General features: G+C 29.8%; 1 protein-coding gene across 1 annotated transcript; it reads right to left on the reverse strand.

Annotated features, from left to right (window-relative positions):
- Positions 1 to 1,046: 1,046 nt before the first annotated feature.
- LOC150032234 (uncharacterized) lies at positions 1,047 to 1,549 on the reverse strand. Its single transcript, XM_090308576.1, has one exon. The coding sequence runs from the start codon at positions 1,501 to 1,503 to the stop codon at positions 1,126 to 1,128; it is 378 nt and encodes a 125-aa protein (XP_090164702.1). The 5' UTR covers positions 1,504 to 1,549; the 3' UTR covers positions 1,047 to 1,125.
- Positions 1,550 to 13,023: the final 11,474 nt, after the last annotated feature.

The raw sequence follows: 13,023 nt of genomic DNA on the forward strand, positions 1-13,023 counted from the left end.
AAAATTTCCTTATTTTTATTTTTTAAAATTTTTTGCTATAATTTATATCTAAAGACTTTAAACGAATATGTTACATTACAAAATAAATATATAGGGTGCATATTTAGAAGTGATTTTGAAATAATTAAAATCACTTTTTTAATATTTAAAATCATTATAAAACACATTTTTATTCCATCAAAATCAATTTAGTATTTGATTTAAAATTTTTAAATATAATTTTTATGTAATCAAAATTGATTTTGAATTATTAAAATCATATTTTGAAGTATTTTTTAATATAACTATAATTTTTTCTAAATCACTCTCAAACATATCCTAAAGTCAATGGAAGAGATAGTAAAATCATGTGAGCCCTGCCAAACAAATCTCTTTAGCAATAAAGTAGAATTTTGTTTCTTTTTTCCTTCATACTTTAAATCATTACCCTTTTGGCATCTATAGTTCAATTAATTAATACCTACGATTTAGATTTAAGGGTCAGAGTTGGAATCTTCATCCTAAGTTGTTCATCTCTCAACCAACAAAAAAAAATTGTAATTGCCCCTTTTCACTAAATAATATACACATCTATGTTATCGAACACTTATCTAATGCAGTACTAAGCGTTCGCTTAGTCATTCAAGGTGTTGGAGTTCAATCCTAAAGTTTTGTCAGTTTTTGTTATTCAATCCAAACATAATTCAACTGGTTTAAACACGTACCTTTATCTAAAAGATTAAAAGTTCGAATTTATCGAACTCTAAATATTCCAATAACCACTATTTTATGTCCTACTTGTACAAAATTGAAAAATTGGGGTTTAAAAAAAATGGCTTCGTTCATTAATATTTGATTTTTTATTTTTAAATTTTAAAAATTTTGCTTGTGTCCTCACAATTTTATTCCTATGGTTTTTATATTTCCTACGCAGATGTTAAAATTTTTAGCTATAAAACAAACCAAAATTTTTAAAAATTATTATTATTTTTTTAATTTTTAAACTTTGGCTTTGATGGTGAAAATACTACTAAAATATAAAAAATAAATTATAAAAATTAGTAGAGTGATGTAGAATTTATAGGTTTAATTTTTAAAAATAAAATAGTTAACAAGCACCCTTAAAAAAAAAAAAAAGAAAAATGCTCAGTACAGTTTTCGATCTATGGACCTCTCCATCTTCAAACGCTCTCTTACCAACAAAATGTACGTCGCCGCCTTTACGTCCACATTCTCGTCGCCACCGCCATAACCACTGTTCGCTCCTCGCATTTCACCGATTCCGTCGCGAAATCCGCCGTGCGCCGACGAAGCCTGCTTCTGCACCGCCGCCACGGATCTTATCGGATTACTTGCAGATTTCATCTCGCTCGACAACGCAAAAGAGTCGCCACCACCGCCGTCGATATTTAGCGATGTAGCGGCCGTCGACGGGTTGCTTTGCTTCACTTTGGCCTTGCCGGCGGATCTTGCGGCTCGATATAGTCGCCTAATGAAGCCTTTTGGCTTCTGGTTTTTCTCCATTTTTCCGCTCCGTAAATTGACGGCGGTGAGCGGGTGATGGAGATGAGTGGGGTTTTGTGACCCATCACCTCCGCAATTTATATAGGACTCAGTGCCTCACGGTCACACACGATGCTTTCCCGCTTTTTTTTCAAAAGAAATATACTGACTTCTAAAACTACAATAATGCCCCCTTTCGGTCACCTCCGTTGTATTAGAAAAAAAAATCCTAAACAAATAGTTTTACCAAACAAGGATTAAAAATAAAAAAAACATATATATGAAAGTGAGCTTTAACTCAGTGATAATTAGTACAACAATTATTTTTAGAATTTTTTTAAAATAATATTTTTTAAATAAATAATGACAAAAATAGGATTGGGGAAAGAATTCCAAAAATAGATGTTTTGGAAAAGTATTGACAAAATTAGGGAAGTGAAATCGTGTACCGGGTACATGATTTTCATGTGGCATACTCGTGTGCTCGGTACACGTTTAATCCAGTCAGTTGACCACGTCAAACGAACTCGTGTATCCGGTATACGATTCGCTTATAATTTTTTTTTCTTTTTTCTTTTTTAAAGTTAATTGTTAAACTTAATTATATAACTTAATTCCTTCATTATTGCTTATAATTGTTTTTTTAATTGTTAAACTTAATTATTAAACTTAATTTTTTCATTATTAAACTTAATTATATATTTAATCTACAATGAAAACATCTTGTACTCATATTTAAAAAAAAAAAAAATACCATGATATTAAAGAATATTTACAATTAGTTCTTTAATTTACAATTTGAAAATGATACAATATGGGATTTAAAAACGACCCCCTGGCTCTTACTCCTTATGGGGTTGTCTTCGCGTCCCTCTAAATTAGGTTCATCTCGTTGTCGCTGTCATCTACGACGAATACGTCTTCGATCGGTGTCAGCAACATTGAGTCGTCTTGTTTGTTGAATAATACTTTCTACATTGACCAATGTTTGCTGACACATCGAACCAAATTCTGGTAAGTTGTTCTGCACTGAATATTGTTGAACATCGCCGATAAAATTATTCTGTAGAATAAAAAAAAATATTAAACAATATTCATATTATATATATGGAAAATGTCTGATTTTAAATCTCTTATCGTGCAGTAATAGCAAACGCCGTCATGTGAGATAAATAGCCTCGTGATCGAATTGTACCAGGGATTCTCCCTGTGCACAGATCACGTTGTCCATGCCAGTAGGATAAATATTTTGCATGGATTCGACGCCAGATAATACATAAACTATACATAAACTAAATAATACATAAACTAAATCATACATAAACTATACATAAACTAAATCATATATAAACTATACATAAACTAAATCATATATAAACTATACATAAACTATACATAAACTAAGTTTAAAATAAACTCAACCCAAAAAATGCAAAAACATACATATAAATACAGATCAACCCAACTAGAGAAAGAAATATACCACAGAAACAAACAAAAATCGGCAGCCAAAAAGGTATGAAAATCAAGCAACACGACCGCTACAATGGAGGATTCGGTGAGGATCAAATGGAGGACTGAAAATCGAGCAAAATCAAACTTTTGGAAGATTTCGGTGAAATAGAGGTCTCGGTGAGGAAAATCAACGAGATTTTGGTAAGTAGAAAGCAAAATAGAAGAAAAAATCGAAAGCAAAAATTGGTGAAAGGAAGGAATCGTTGGTCTCGGTGAGGAAGAATAAGCGGCAGTCTCGATGAGGAAGAAGAATTGGCATTTTGGTGAGGAAGAAGAAGGGTCGGGTTGAGGTTTTAATTCGAGGAAGTCGTGTACCCAGTACACGACTTAAGGTAATCGTGTACCCGGTACACGATTCCCTCAGTCAAATTTGCATGACTGCCATGTCAGATTGGGCGTGCTAGGTGGCCAAGTACTCGTGTACCTAGTACACGATTTAACCCTTATCATGTACCCGGTACACGATTAAGGTGTAATCGTGTACTCGATACACAATTTAAACACCTATTTTTGGGAATACTTTCCCCCAACCCTATTTTTGTCATTATTTATTAAAAAAAAAATTTCTTATTTTTAAGATGATTGTTGTACTTAAAAAAATAAAATACATTACATTTATGTTTGGGTAGCTATTGTTATGTGACAAATTTTCTTTTTTAAAAAAAGATACTTTTTTTTTAAATTAATTTTTTCCAAATATTAGTCTTAAAAAATAATGTTATGAATACTCGAATTTCAACTATATCTATAAAGAAAGAAATATCGTTATTGTCAAATAGCTTTGTAAGCCAAATTTTTTAAAATTAATAATTTATCTTGTTATTAATATTCATGTTCATAAGAGGATTAGTGGATGCGATTTATTTCGTGTATTTATAGGAGATATCATTTTTTTTAGTACAAGATATCAATTGTTATGAGTAGATTTGAACTAAAAAGTATGGACTAAATTCATCATTATTTGGGTTTGAATGTAGGAAAAGTCGAGACTCGAGATTGAAATATCACGCCTAATGCCATTAGGGCTGGGGCTAGGTGAGTCGAGACCTATGAGAGTCATCCTTGGGCTCAATTAGGGATGAAATTGAAGGTGGCCAATTCAGTCCATGGGTGTGCAAACCCCCATGACCCGATATCGAAGATTGAAGAATGATTGAATATTTTAGTGCCTAAATTTTAAGAGAAGAAGGAAAGACTCTATACCAACTAGTCTATGTACACATCATAATGACTCTAAAAGAAGTAAGGCATGTGTTGGTGAAAATTCAAGTTTTAAAAGAAATGGACAAAAAAACCTTTGGTTGAGAATCCCACATTGCACGTCATTGCCCGGTCGGACGAGACAAGCATGATTATTTTTTTAAGAAAAAGAAAAATTATTATTATTATTATTATTATTTTACTTTTTATTTTATTTAATTCTTCATTTGACAGCTCCACATGTCACGAGCAGAGGGCGTCGGTCAAGTCTTCCACACGTTTTGCACAACTGCACGTTTAGTCATGCATTATTTGCATTGTCTTCTATTGGCCCTCAAAGCCTATTAAAGGTGCAAGCCTTTTGGCATTTAGACACAACTCAATTCTCCATATTTTCTCTCGCCCCCTTTCTTTCTTCCATTCTCGTTTTTTGAGCAAGTTAGTCAGAAGGGTGTGAGTTTTCGATCGGTCACGGTGCTACTCTGATCAAGACAATATTATCTATCTGGGATGTTTTATTCTGAGCACGACGTGACAAATCCGTAGAACTGCTTGCACATTTTGGTAGAGCCACGAAACGTCTTAAAGAGAGCGAGAGAGAACGAGATCCGCGACTCAGCCTGTATTGAGTTTCTGTTTGTAGGTTACATTTACCTGACGACTGGCATTTGTGATTGTTCACTGCCATTAAATCTTATCCGTCGAAGGGTAGCCGGTTCCAACAACATGCATCTCTCATCTCTAAAACTCTTCCTACAACCAAAATGACTCTAACTAATTTATGCATTAGAAGCGTTGTGGCAAGTACTACAATTGTGCATAGACTGAGCACATGCAGATTCGATAAGATTTTCTTTGTCCAAATTTGCACTTCAACATCAATTAATCTTTAATATCAATGTTAAATCCTCTAATTTACATTATCGATAGATATTTGAATCCTTGCCATCACCCATTCTTAAAATGCTCTTTTGATTTGAATTTTGAATCATACTATGTAAATAATTTTATACTGTAATACTAGAATTTTTTTTAGCAGTTCTTATCTATACATGATCTGTTTGGATTGAAAAAATATGTTTTTTCAAGAAATCATTTTTATTTATTTATTTATTTTTATAAAAACTACTTAAAATACATATTTTAAAAATGTTTCAAAAGCTATTTTGAGAGGTTATCAAACACTTCAACTTTGTTCAAAATTAAACACTTAAAAAGTTAAACCAAACTTCCTCTAATCAATCTTTAGTTGTTTATTACACTCTCAAAATATTGCTTTAAAATTATATCTTGCTATATTATTCCAACCATTCAAATAGTTACTCACTTTGTGGAAGAAAAAGAAAAAAAAATGTATCAGGAGATCTGAATGAGGTGAGAATATTTATAGGGTTTTATGCTTTTATAAGAAAAGAAAAATGTAAAAAAAATTGTAAAAGGAGCCCAACTCAAAGGAGAATATGGTTTAAATAATAGATTTCGTGTAAAATCAAAGTTAGATTAAATTAATATGGAATATTGTTGGAAACTGTGTGGCAAAGATGCGAATTGCGATGCGACAGTTCGTATTATGTGAATACGTTGTAGAAAATTGAAAAGCTAAAATCATTTATTTATTTAAAAAGTTAATAGGTGAAGGTAAATTTAATTATATATTATAAAAGATTTAACAAATCAAATATAAAATGATTTTAAATGATAAAATTACTAAAAATATTTATAAATAATAATAAAATATCATAATCTATCTTATCGCAGATAGACTGTAATAGACTACTTTCCGTATTTACCTATAGACACATATGGTAATTTATCTATTTCATTTTATCACAAATAGATAATGAAATTTTGTTATATTTATAAATATTTTACTTATTTTTTTTTTATATTCGAAAACAATCCAATCAAAATTTATCTTTAAGTTTGATCAAATATTACCCTAAATATTTAATTTATCAAATTATATTTCAATCTTTGATTATTATTACAATATTAACTTTAAACTTTAAAAGGTGTGTAAATTTTACCTTTTAAAAAATGTATTCTTATACACTTTTAATACTTTATATAATATGTATATGTATAGTAGTTTGTAAAACGTTGACTTAAATACATAGTATAACTAGTTTAGTTTTACATAACAAAATTATACATTTTATAACTGAAAAAAGGTATACAATATAAATACCTACTGATCAGATCTACAACATGCATTCATCCTTTTTCTCTTGTAAATACTAAACTACTGTAATAGGCAATCTTCAAGAAGTAAAAGAAAAGAAAATCTTCACGTGGATGTAGGCATTTTGATCGAACCACGTAAATTGTGTCTTCTTCTTCTCTTTCTCCTAATCTCCTTAGAAATCTTCATCCGTTTCTCTGCAAAAACAACACAAATATCATTTTACAATCAAACTACAATATTTTCAGAGTATCGGGTAGCATCGAGTTGCATCAAGTAAAGAAGAATAGTCATCCAGTAAGAGAGAGAACGACGAGTAAAGAAGAGAGATCATCATGTATGAAAGAAAGAAAATGTTTACCTGATCGAGTCTTCCTTCTGAGTTCAATATCCTATTCAGTCGGTTGAGGAAATCTTGCCATACACACGTTCCTTGATTCTCCAACACTCAGTAGCTCATTTTCAACCATAATTTTCATCCACCTCAACCGATTTTATCTAAAGTTTTTGAGCCTTCAGTGGAAAAACTTGGTTTTGGTCCTGCAGACATCAGAATAACCTAACATATTTGATGTAATTTTAAAGAAAATCAAAATGTAATTCATGAATTTTGTTTAGTTTTGAAAATGTTATTTAATTTATGCATTAAGCAAACTTAATTTTTCGAAAATCTATTTTATTGAAACTCATATTTTTATGTAGCTTTTTACTTAAATTAATAGGTAAATTAGTGAAAATTTAATAAAACGAGAGGAAAAAAAGGTACACATTTACTCGAGTTTAGAATCTTATTTCAAAATGATTGAAAACTCACATTGAACGTTGATGCAAGTTGATAAGCCCAATGCAGGAACATTTGACAAGTTAATTGTAAGCGAGGTTCGAAATATCGATGTCGATAGAAATAATGAAGTCTCAATTTTTAGAAATATCGATATGGATGAAAATTTCGAAAACCTTTATGAAAATTGATAGAAATTATTATAATTAGTTAATAAATCTTTGATTCTAACTTAATTAGACTATAATTGACCAGTTTTTTTTATCACTATTTCTATAAAATAAGATAACATTTAGACGTATGTATATTGATAGATGTAAAAGTTTGTATATTTTTACATCTATTTTGGTACTTTTCTCTAGTAAAAGTTGCTATATGCATGATATTTTCCCCTTAAATGGTTTAAATTGATTAAAATGATCAAATATAGGTTCTCTAATATTCTAAAGTGTATTTTTACTAGTTCGGCTGATGTTACAAGCTTTTGCCATTGATTTTAATTGTTTTGCATATTTTGTTTTAATGTGACCACATCGTCTGAAGTTGATGTGATCGCATAAAAAATCCTGATTTTTCAAATTCGTGTTCAATCATTCTGATCGCTATTTTCTCGGTTAAAGTTATTTTTCAACGCCAAAAATGCTAGATAAACATTCAAAGCATGAAATTCAATCATTCTTCAATCAATTTGGGCCTATAGAAGGATGTGAAGCTTCTCTTTTCAGTGGATCACGAACCATCGACGAAATTTAGCCTTTCTTGGACGAAATCTTACCCTTCCCAATCTGAGAGCTTCTAGAATGAAAATTCCTAGTTTGAGAGCTCTAGATCATTCCTACCTCGTGAAAACGTATATAGTGATAGTATTCATCTTTGAGAATGAAGAATCTCCCTATGGAAAGATTAAGAGAGTGAGAACTTGCCTCAAGCCACCATCATATTGTTTTTCTAGTAATTCTTGTAGTTTCTCTTTGTATTTTTCTATCTTTATTTCTTTTCACCTATTCGATATTTATCTTATAATCACGATTAATGATCTTATGAAATCTATTCATTTCTTCTTAATCATTAGCCAAATTCTCTAAGGGGTTCAATTATGTGAATACTCTAGATTTTATGGTTTGAGCAATGCTTATGCTTCATCCCTCTTTGACTTATGTATTTCATTTGTTGAGTTTATGGGAAAATATTGTTAAGTTAAATTGATCACATAATTTAGCAATCTAGTTGAGTCTTAATGTTGAAAATGTTAGGATATAAACTGAAGTCACAAAGGAATATAGGACTAAGAGCCTTCAAATAGGATTGTGACATCGCTTTAGAAATAAGGGAGACCATAGGAAAAGGAAATTTCATGTGAATTAATCTAAGAACTAGTTAACCTTAGAAGTATAGGTATTAGCTACTTAAAGATTCTAAAATAACTTGATATAAGACCGAATATTTGAAGTTTTCTGTCAATGACTATGTCACTATCCAGATATAAGGCAATCGCAATGCCCAAGGCACACTGCCCTTTTGGTTTAAACATAACTATATCCCTATTCAACACTCATATTTATTACTTTTATAAACATTAACCTATTGACCAGTTACCCCTTGGTTTTCATTGAAAAACTCTTTCCTAGAAAAATTGAATTGCATAAATAGTCTCATGAAATTCGATTCTTGGAATACTCCAAGATTTATTACTTCATCAACAGTGTATGTTTGCACTTAGACCATATTTGTTCTCATTTTCATCATTCATACACATTTTATTGATTATATATTGTAAAATATTTGTGCAAATGTCGATGCGAAAGCAAAAAATTTCAAGATAAATAGAAAAATAATTACAAAATAATATCAAATATTGAAAATTAATTACAAAATTAAAGAACGCAAAATATTTGCATATAAAATAATTGTAAATTATTTATTATAAAATAAAGTAGATATAAAAAATGAAAAATCATAGCATTTAACTAACATAACATAACATAATAAGGATAAAAAAATTCACAACATTAAACATAATGAGGATGTAAAAAGCATAACATTAAAACACAACATAATGGAAAAAAAAAAGAAGAAAAAGAAAAATCTAGAAATAAATAGAGCTCGAGAGAAAATGAGAGTAATATTAGAGAACTTACATCAATTCAAGTTTGAGGTGAAATGAAGTGAAAAATCAATGAAAAAGATTTGGATGAAAATATGTGGTTTCTTAAAAATAAAAATTTTATGGTAAAAGAGAAAAGTTCGCATTGAACTAGAGTAGCTAAATGTTCAAAAAAAAAAAAAAACATTGAAATTTTGAATTTGATAGAAATTTCAAAATTTCTATGAAAATTTCGAGAAATCGGGGAAATTTTGAAAAATTTCCCAATTTTCCCTACCGAAATTTCAAGCCCATCGAAATTTCAAGATTTAAACCGAAATTTTAAACAATGGTTGTAAGTGTTAGACTTGATACCCTAAGTCTCATGGTCTTTTTTTATTTTTACAAACAAACTATTTATTGAATAAAATAAGTGTTATTTGACATTTAATTGCATTAACTTAAAACAAACAACTAAGATCTAAGGTTATTTGATGTAGCTTAAACATGTATGTGATGACATACAGGTAGATCATGTTTAAGTAATAACCTAAAGTAGATAAGACTAGGTACCTTGTCCTGGTGATGTAGGTATAAAAGACCTAGCACAGCAAAAACTATCAGAACCTTTTCTCGAAATTAATTTAGAAAATGAAATACCCAGTACACGGGGAAACAACATAATAAATCATGGAGATTTAACAAAATTAAACCTATTGTAAAACTCTAGGTTAAGCATGCATTAAAATATATATATATATATATACAAATAAAAGGAAACAAACTTACTTTTGTAGATCACTTGAACAAAAGTCACCAAATCTCTTTGGGATTTCTTGAACATCACCAAATCGGTATCCTTCCTTTCCTCTGAAAATTGAGGTGTTGGTTTGTTGGAAACAAACAAATATAGGAAGAAGGAGGAAATTTTTCAAAATAATAAGTTTTTCTAGATTTCACAACCAAAATTAGGGAGAGAGAGTGGAAATGTGTGAGTTATCCCTGATAACTACATGCGTGAGAGTTATCCAAAAGAAAAATTAATTAATTAATTAAATTAATAATTAATTAATGATTTCACTTAAATCATATTTAAAAGAAACGTCTCTCACGTAATCTATAGTTTTAGTAAAATTAATTAAATTAAATAATTATTTAATTTTTCAATTCAATAATTACCAAATTCAATATCAAATACTTAATTTAGCCTACATTTGAATGATATTCAATTATGTTTCTCTCATAACCTATCTAATACACATTAGTTTTAACCTATAGATTTAATATGAATCCAATTCATATTAAATTAATATTTGAACTCCTTCAAATATTTAATTCTCTCATAAATTAAAATTAACCTTGAATCATATCCAAAGTTAAATTTATAATATAAAGTTTAATTAAAATATAAACTTTAAATTATAATGTATCACTATATATTATACTATTTTCCTAAAGTGAATTTGAACATTTCAAACTCAATTCAAGACATAATTACCTCAATTCCCTTTACGAGCTAGGAATGGGACCTCATGGTCCTACAGATTAGAAGCTCCAATGGTATGAGATTAATTGGTTAAACTCTTTAACCACATTGATCAATATTCATTAATTGTGGATACACTCCACTAAAGGCCCACAACTACACTCTTCTCCCTCAAAATATATTTCTGTATCCACAGATATAGATCAATAATATCAAGTTAGTCCTTCACGAGTGTTCGTAATACCAGTTGGGTTAAACTACCATTTTAATCCTGGGCTACCTTTGTACCCTTAAGTATCGGTTTCTACTATTAAACAACATATTTATAGTCCAACCATTAAACAGAAATCCCTCTTGGGCCAGTGAGAAGGTAGGATTCTTTATTCAAGTCCCGGAGATACAACTTAAGGGAGCACTCATCTACTTACCCTATAATCAGGAACGAGTGGAATCCATTTTGTATTATTATGCTATTTGGTTTTGTCCCCAAAATAGTAGGCTTAATTGAGTCAGCGAACTGGCCAGTCTTACCCATAGATATCAAAGGACAATCTCTCATGAATAAGAGTTCATAATAGTCTCAAGATTAAGATTAAGTTGCCTAGGTCATCCTATTGAAATAGAAATCTAACTAGTCAATGATGTTATATCTAATGGTTACTATTTCACAGTCTAGTCTTATGCAAACTCATTGCATAGGATATCCCCACTCGCCACTCGCATGTAACCTACACAAACGTGTTAGATCATTTTGTTTATATCAAATACAAAGTGGGTCATATCTATAGTATCACAAGGATAAGGTACCCAGCTTATCCCTATATTATAGACCATTTAGGCTGTATCTTGAACATTGGTATCTATATGTCTCCACATATAGTTCAAGACTCATAAAGCAGCCTAAAATGTTAGTTTATTGAATTTATTGTTATTAAGGCAAACTGAATACAACACAATCAATAATACTTATTGAAATAATATTGATAACTCTTTGTTCATGAAAGTAAAAATGATTTACACTTACTATCTATGAGTTTTAGAGCATAAAACCCAATAGATAACACTACGGATACGACCTGTTTTGTAATTTTTACAATTGTTGTAAAGTAGATGTGACCCATAATTTTTACAATTGTTGTAAAGTGTTATAAATAATTTGATCCTAATCATTCATATGAAGACATGTAAGTGGAGATGTCCTATACAAAGAGTTTGTATAAGACTGGACCACGAAATGTTGAGTCTATCTTTATAACACCATTATTAGAAGAGACTTAAATTTCACTAGGATGACCATAATTGGTTTGGCCTTAATCCTGAGTGAGTTGTGAACTCCTGTCTATAAGGGCAATCTTTGATCTGCATGGGTGAGAGTGGCCAGATATGCCAACTCAATATGCCTATCATTTTGGGGATTCGTTTGATTGAGGAGTTGGGAACATAGCTACACAAGAAGGAATTCACTCATCCCCTTTGTTAGGATAAGTAGATATATTGCTCCCTTAAGGTCTCATTCCGAGTCTTGAACAATGTGGCGCCACACCCTCTTCTAGACCGAGAGGGGTTCAGTTATAGTTGGACTATGACTAACTATTCATTGGAGAGATCAATGGTACTTAAGGAGTTAAATGTAACTACAGGGGTAAAACGATAATTTTGATCTAGCTGTACTTACGAGCAATTTGTGAAAGATCAATGTCCTGTTGATTGGTTATGTCCAATAGACACAAAAATATATCTATAGTGGGAAGAATACAGCTGTCGGTCTTTAGTAGAGTGATCGACAGTAAATGAATGATGATTAATTTAATTAAAAAGTTCAATTAATTAATCTCATACCATTAGAGCTTCAATCTGTAGGTCCACAAGGTCTCTTTGTTAACTCAATAAGAATTAATGAGAATCAAATTAATTTTGGATTGATTTGAATTGTTCAAATTAATTAAATAGAATTAATTGTATGTGATACAATTAATATAATGTATATGATAAATTATAATATAAAGTTTAATGAGAGAAATAAATATTTTAATATGATTCAAATATTAATTATATAAATATGATTCATATATAAACTATAGGTTTAAATTAATATAAATATGATTCATACTAATACTATAGGTTATATGAGAGAATTTAATCTATAAGTTATATTATATGTGATATAATAAACTACAGATTATATATTATATGAAATATAATATGGTTTAATTATATTATGGTATAATATATGGTTTAATTATATTATGGTTAATATAATAAAATAAAATTTGATTTTTTTAATTCAAAATTAA

The sequence above is a fragment of the Benincasa hispida genome, chromosome 12 (genome assembly GCF_027475165.1).
Source record: "Benincasa hispida cultivar pf3 chromosome 12, pf3_genome.v1.1, whole genome shotgun sequence".
In the NCBI taxonomy this organism is placed as follows: domain Eukaryota; kingdom Viridiplantae; phylum Streptophyta; class Magnoliopsida; order Cucurbitales; family Cucurbitaceae; genus Benincasa; species Benincasa hispida.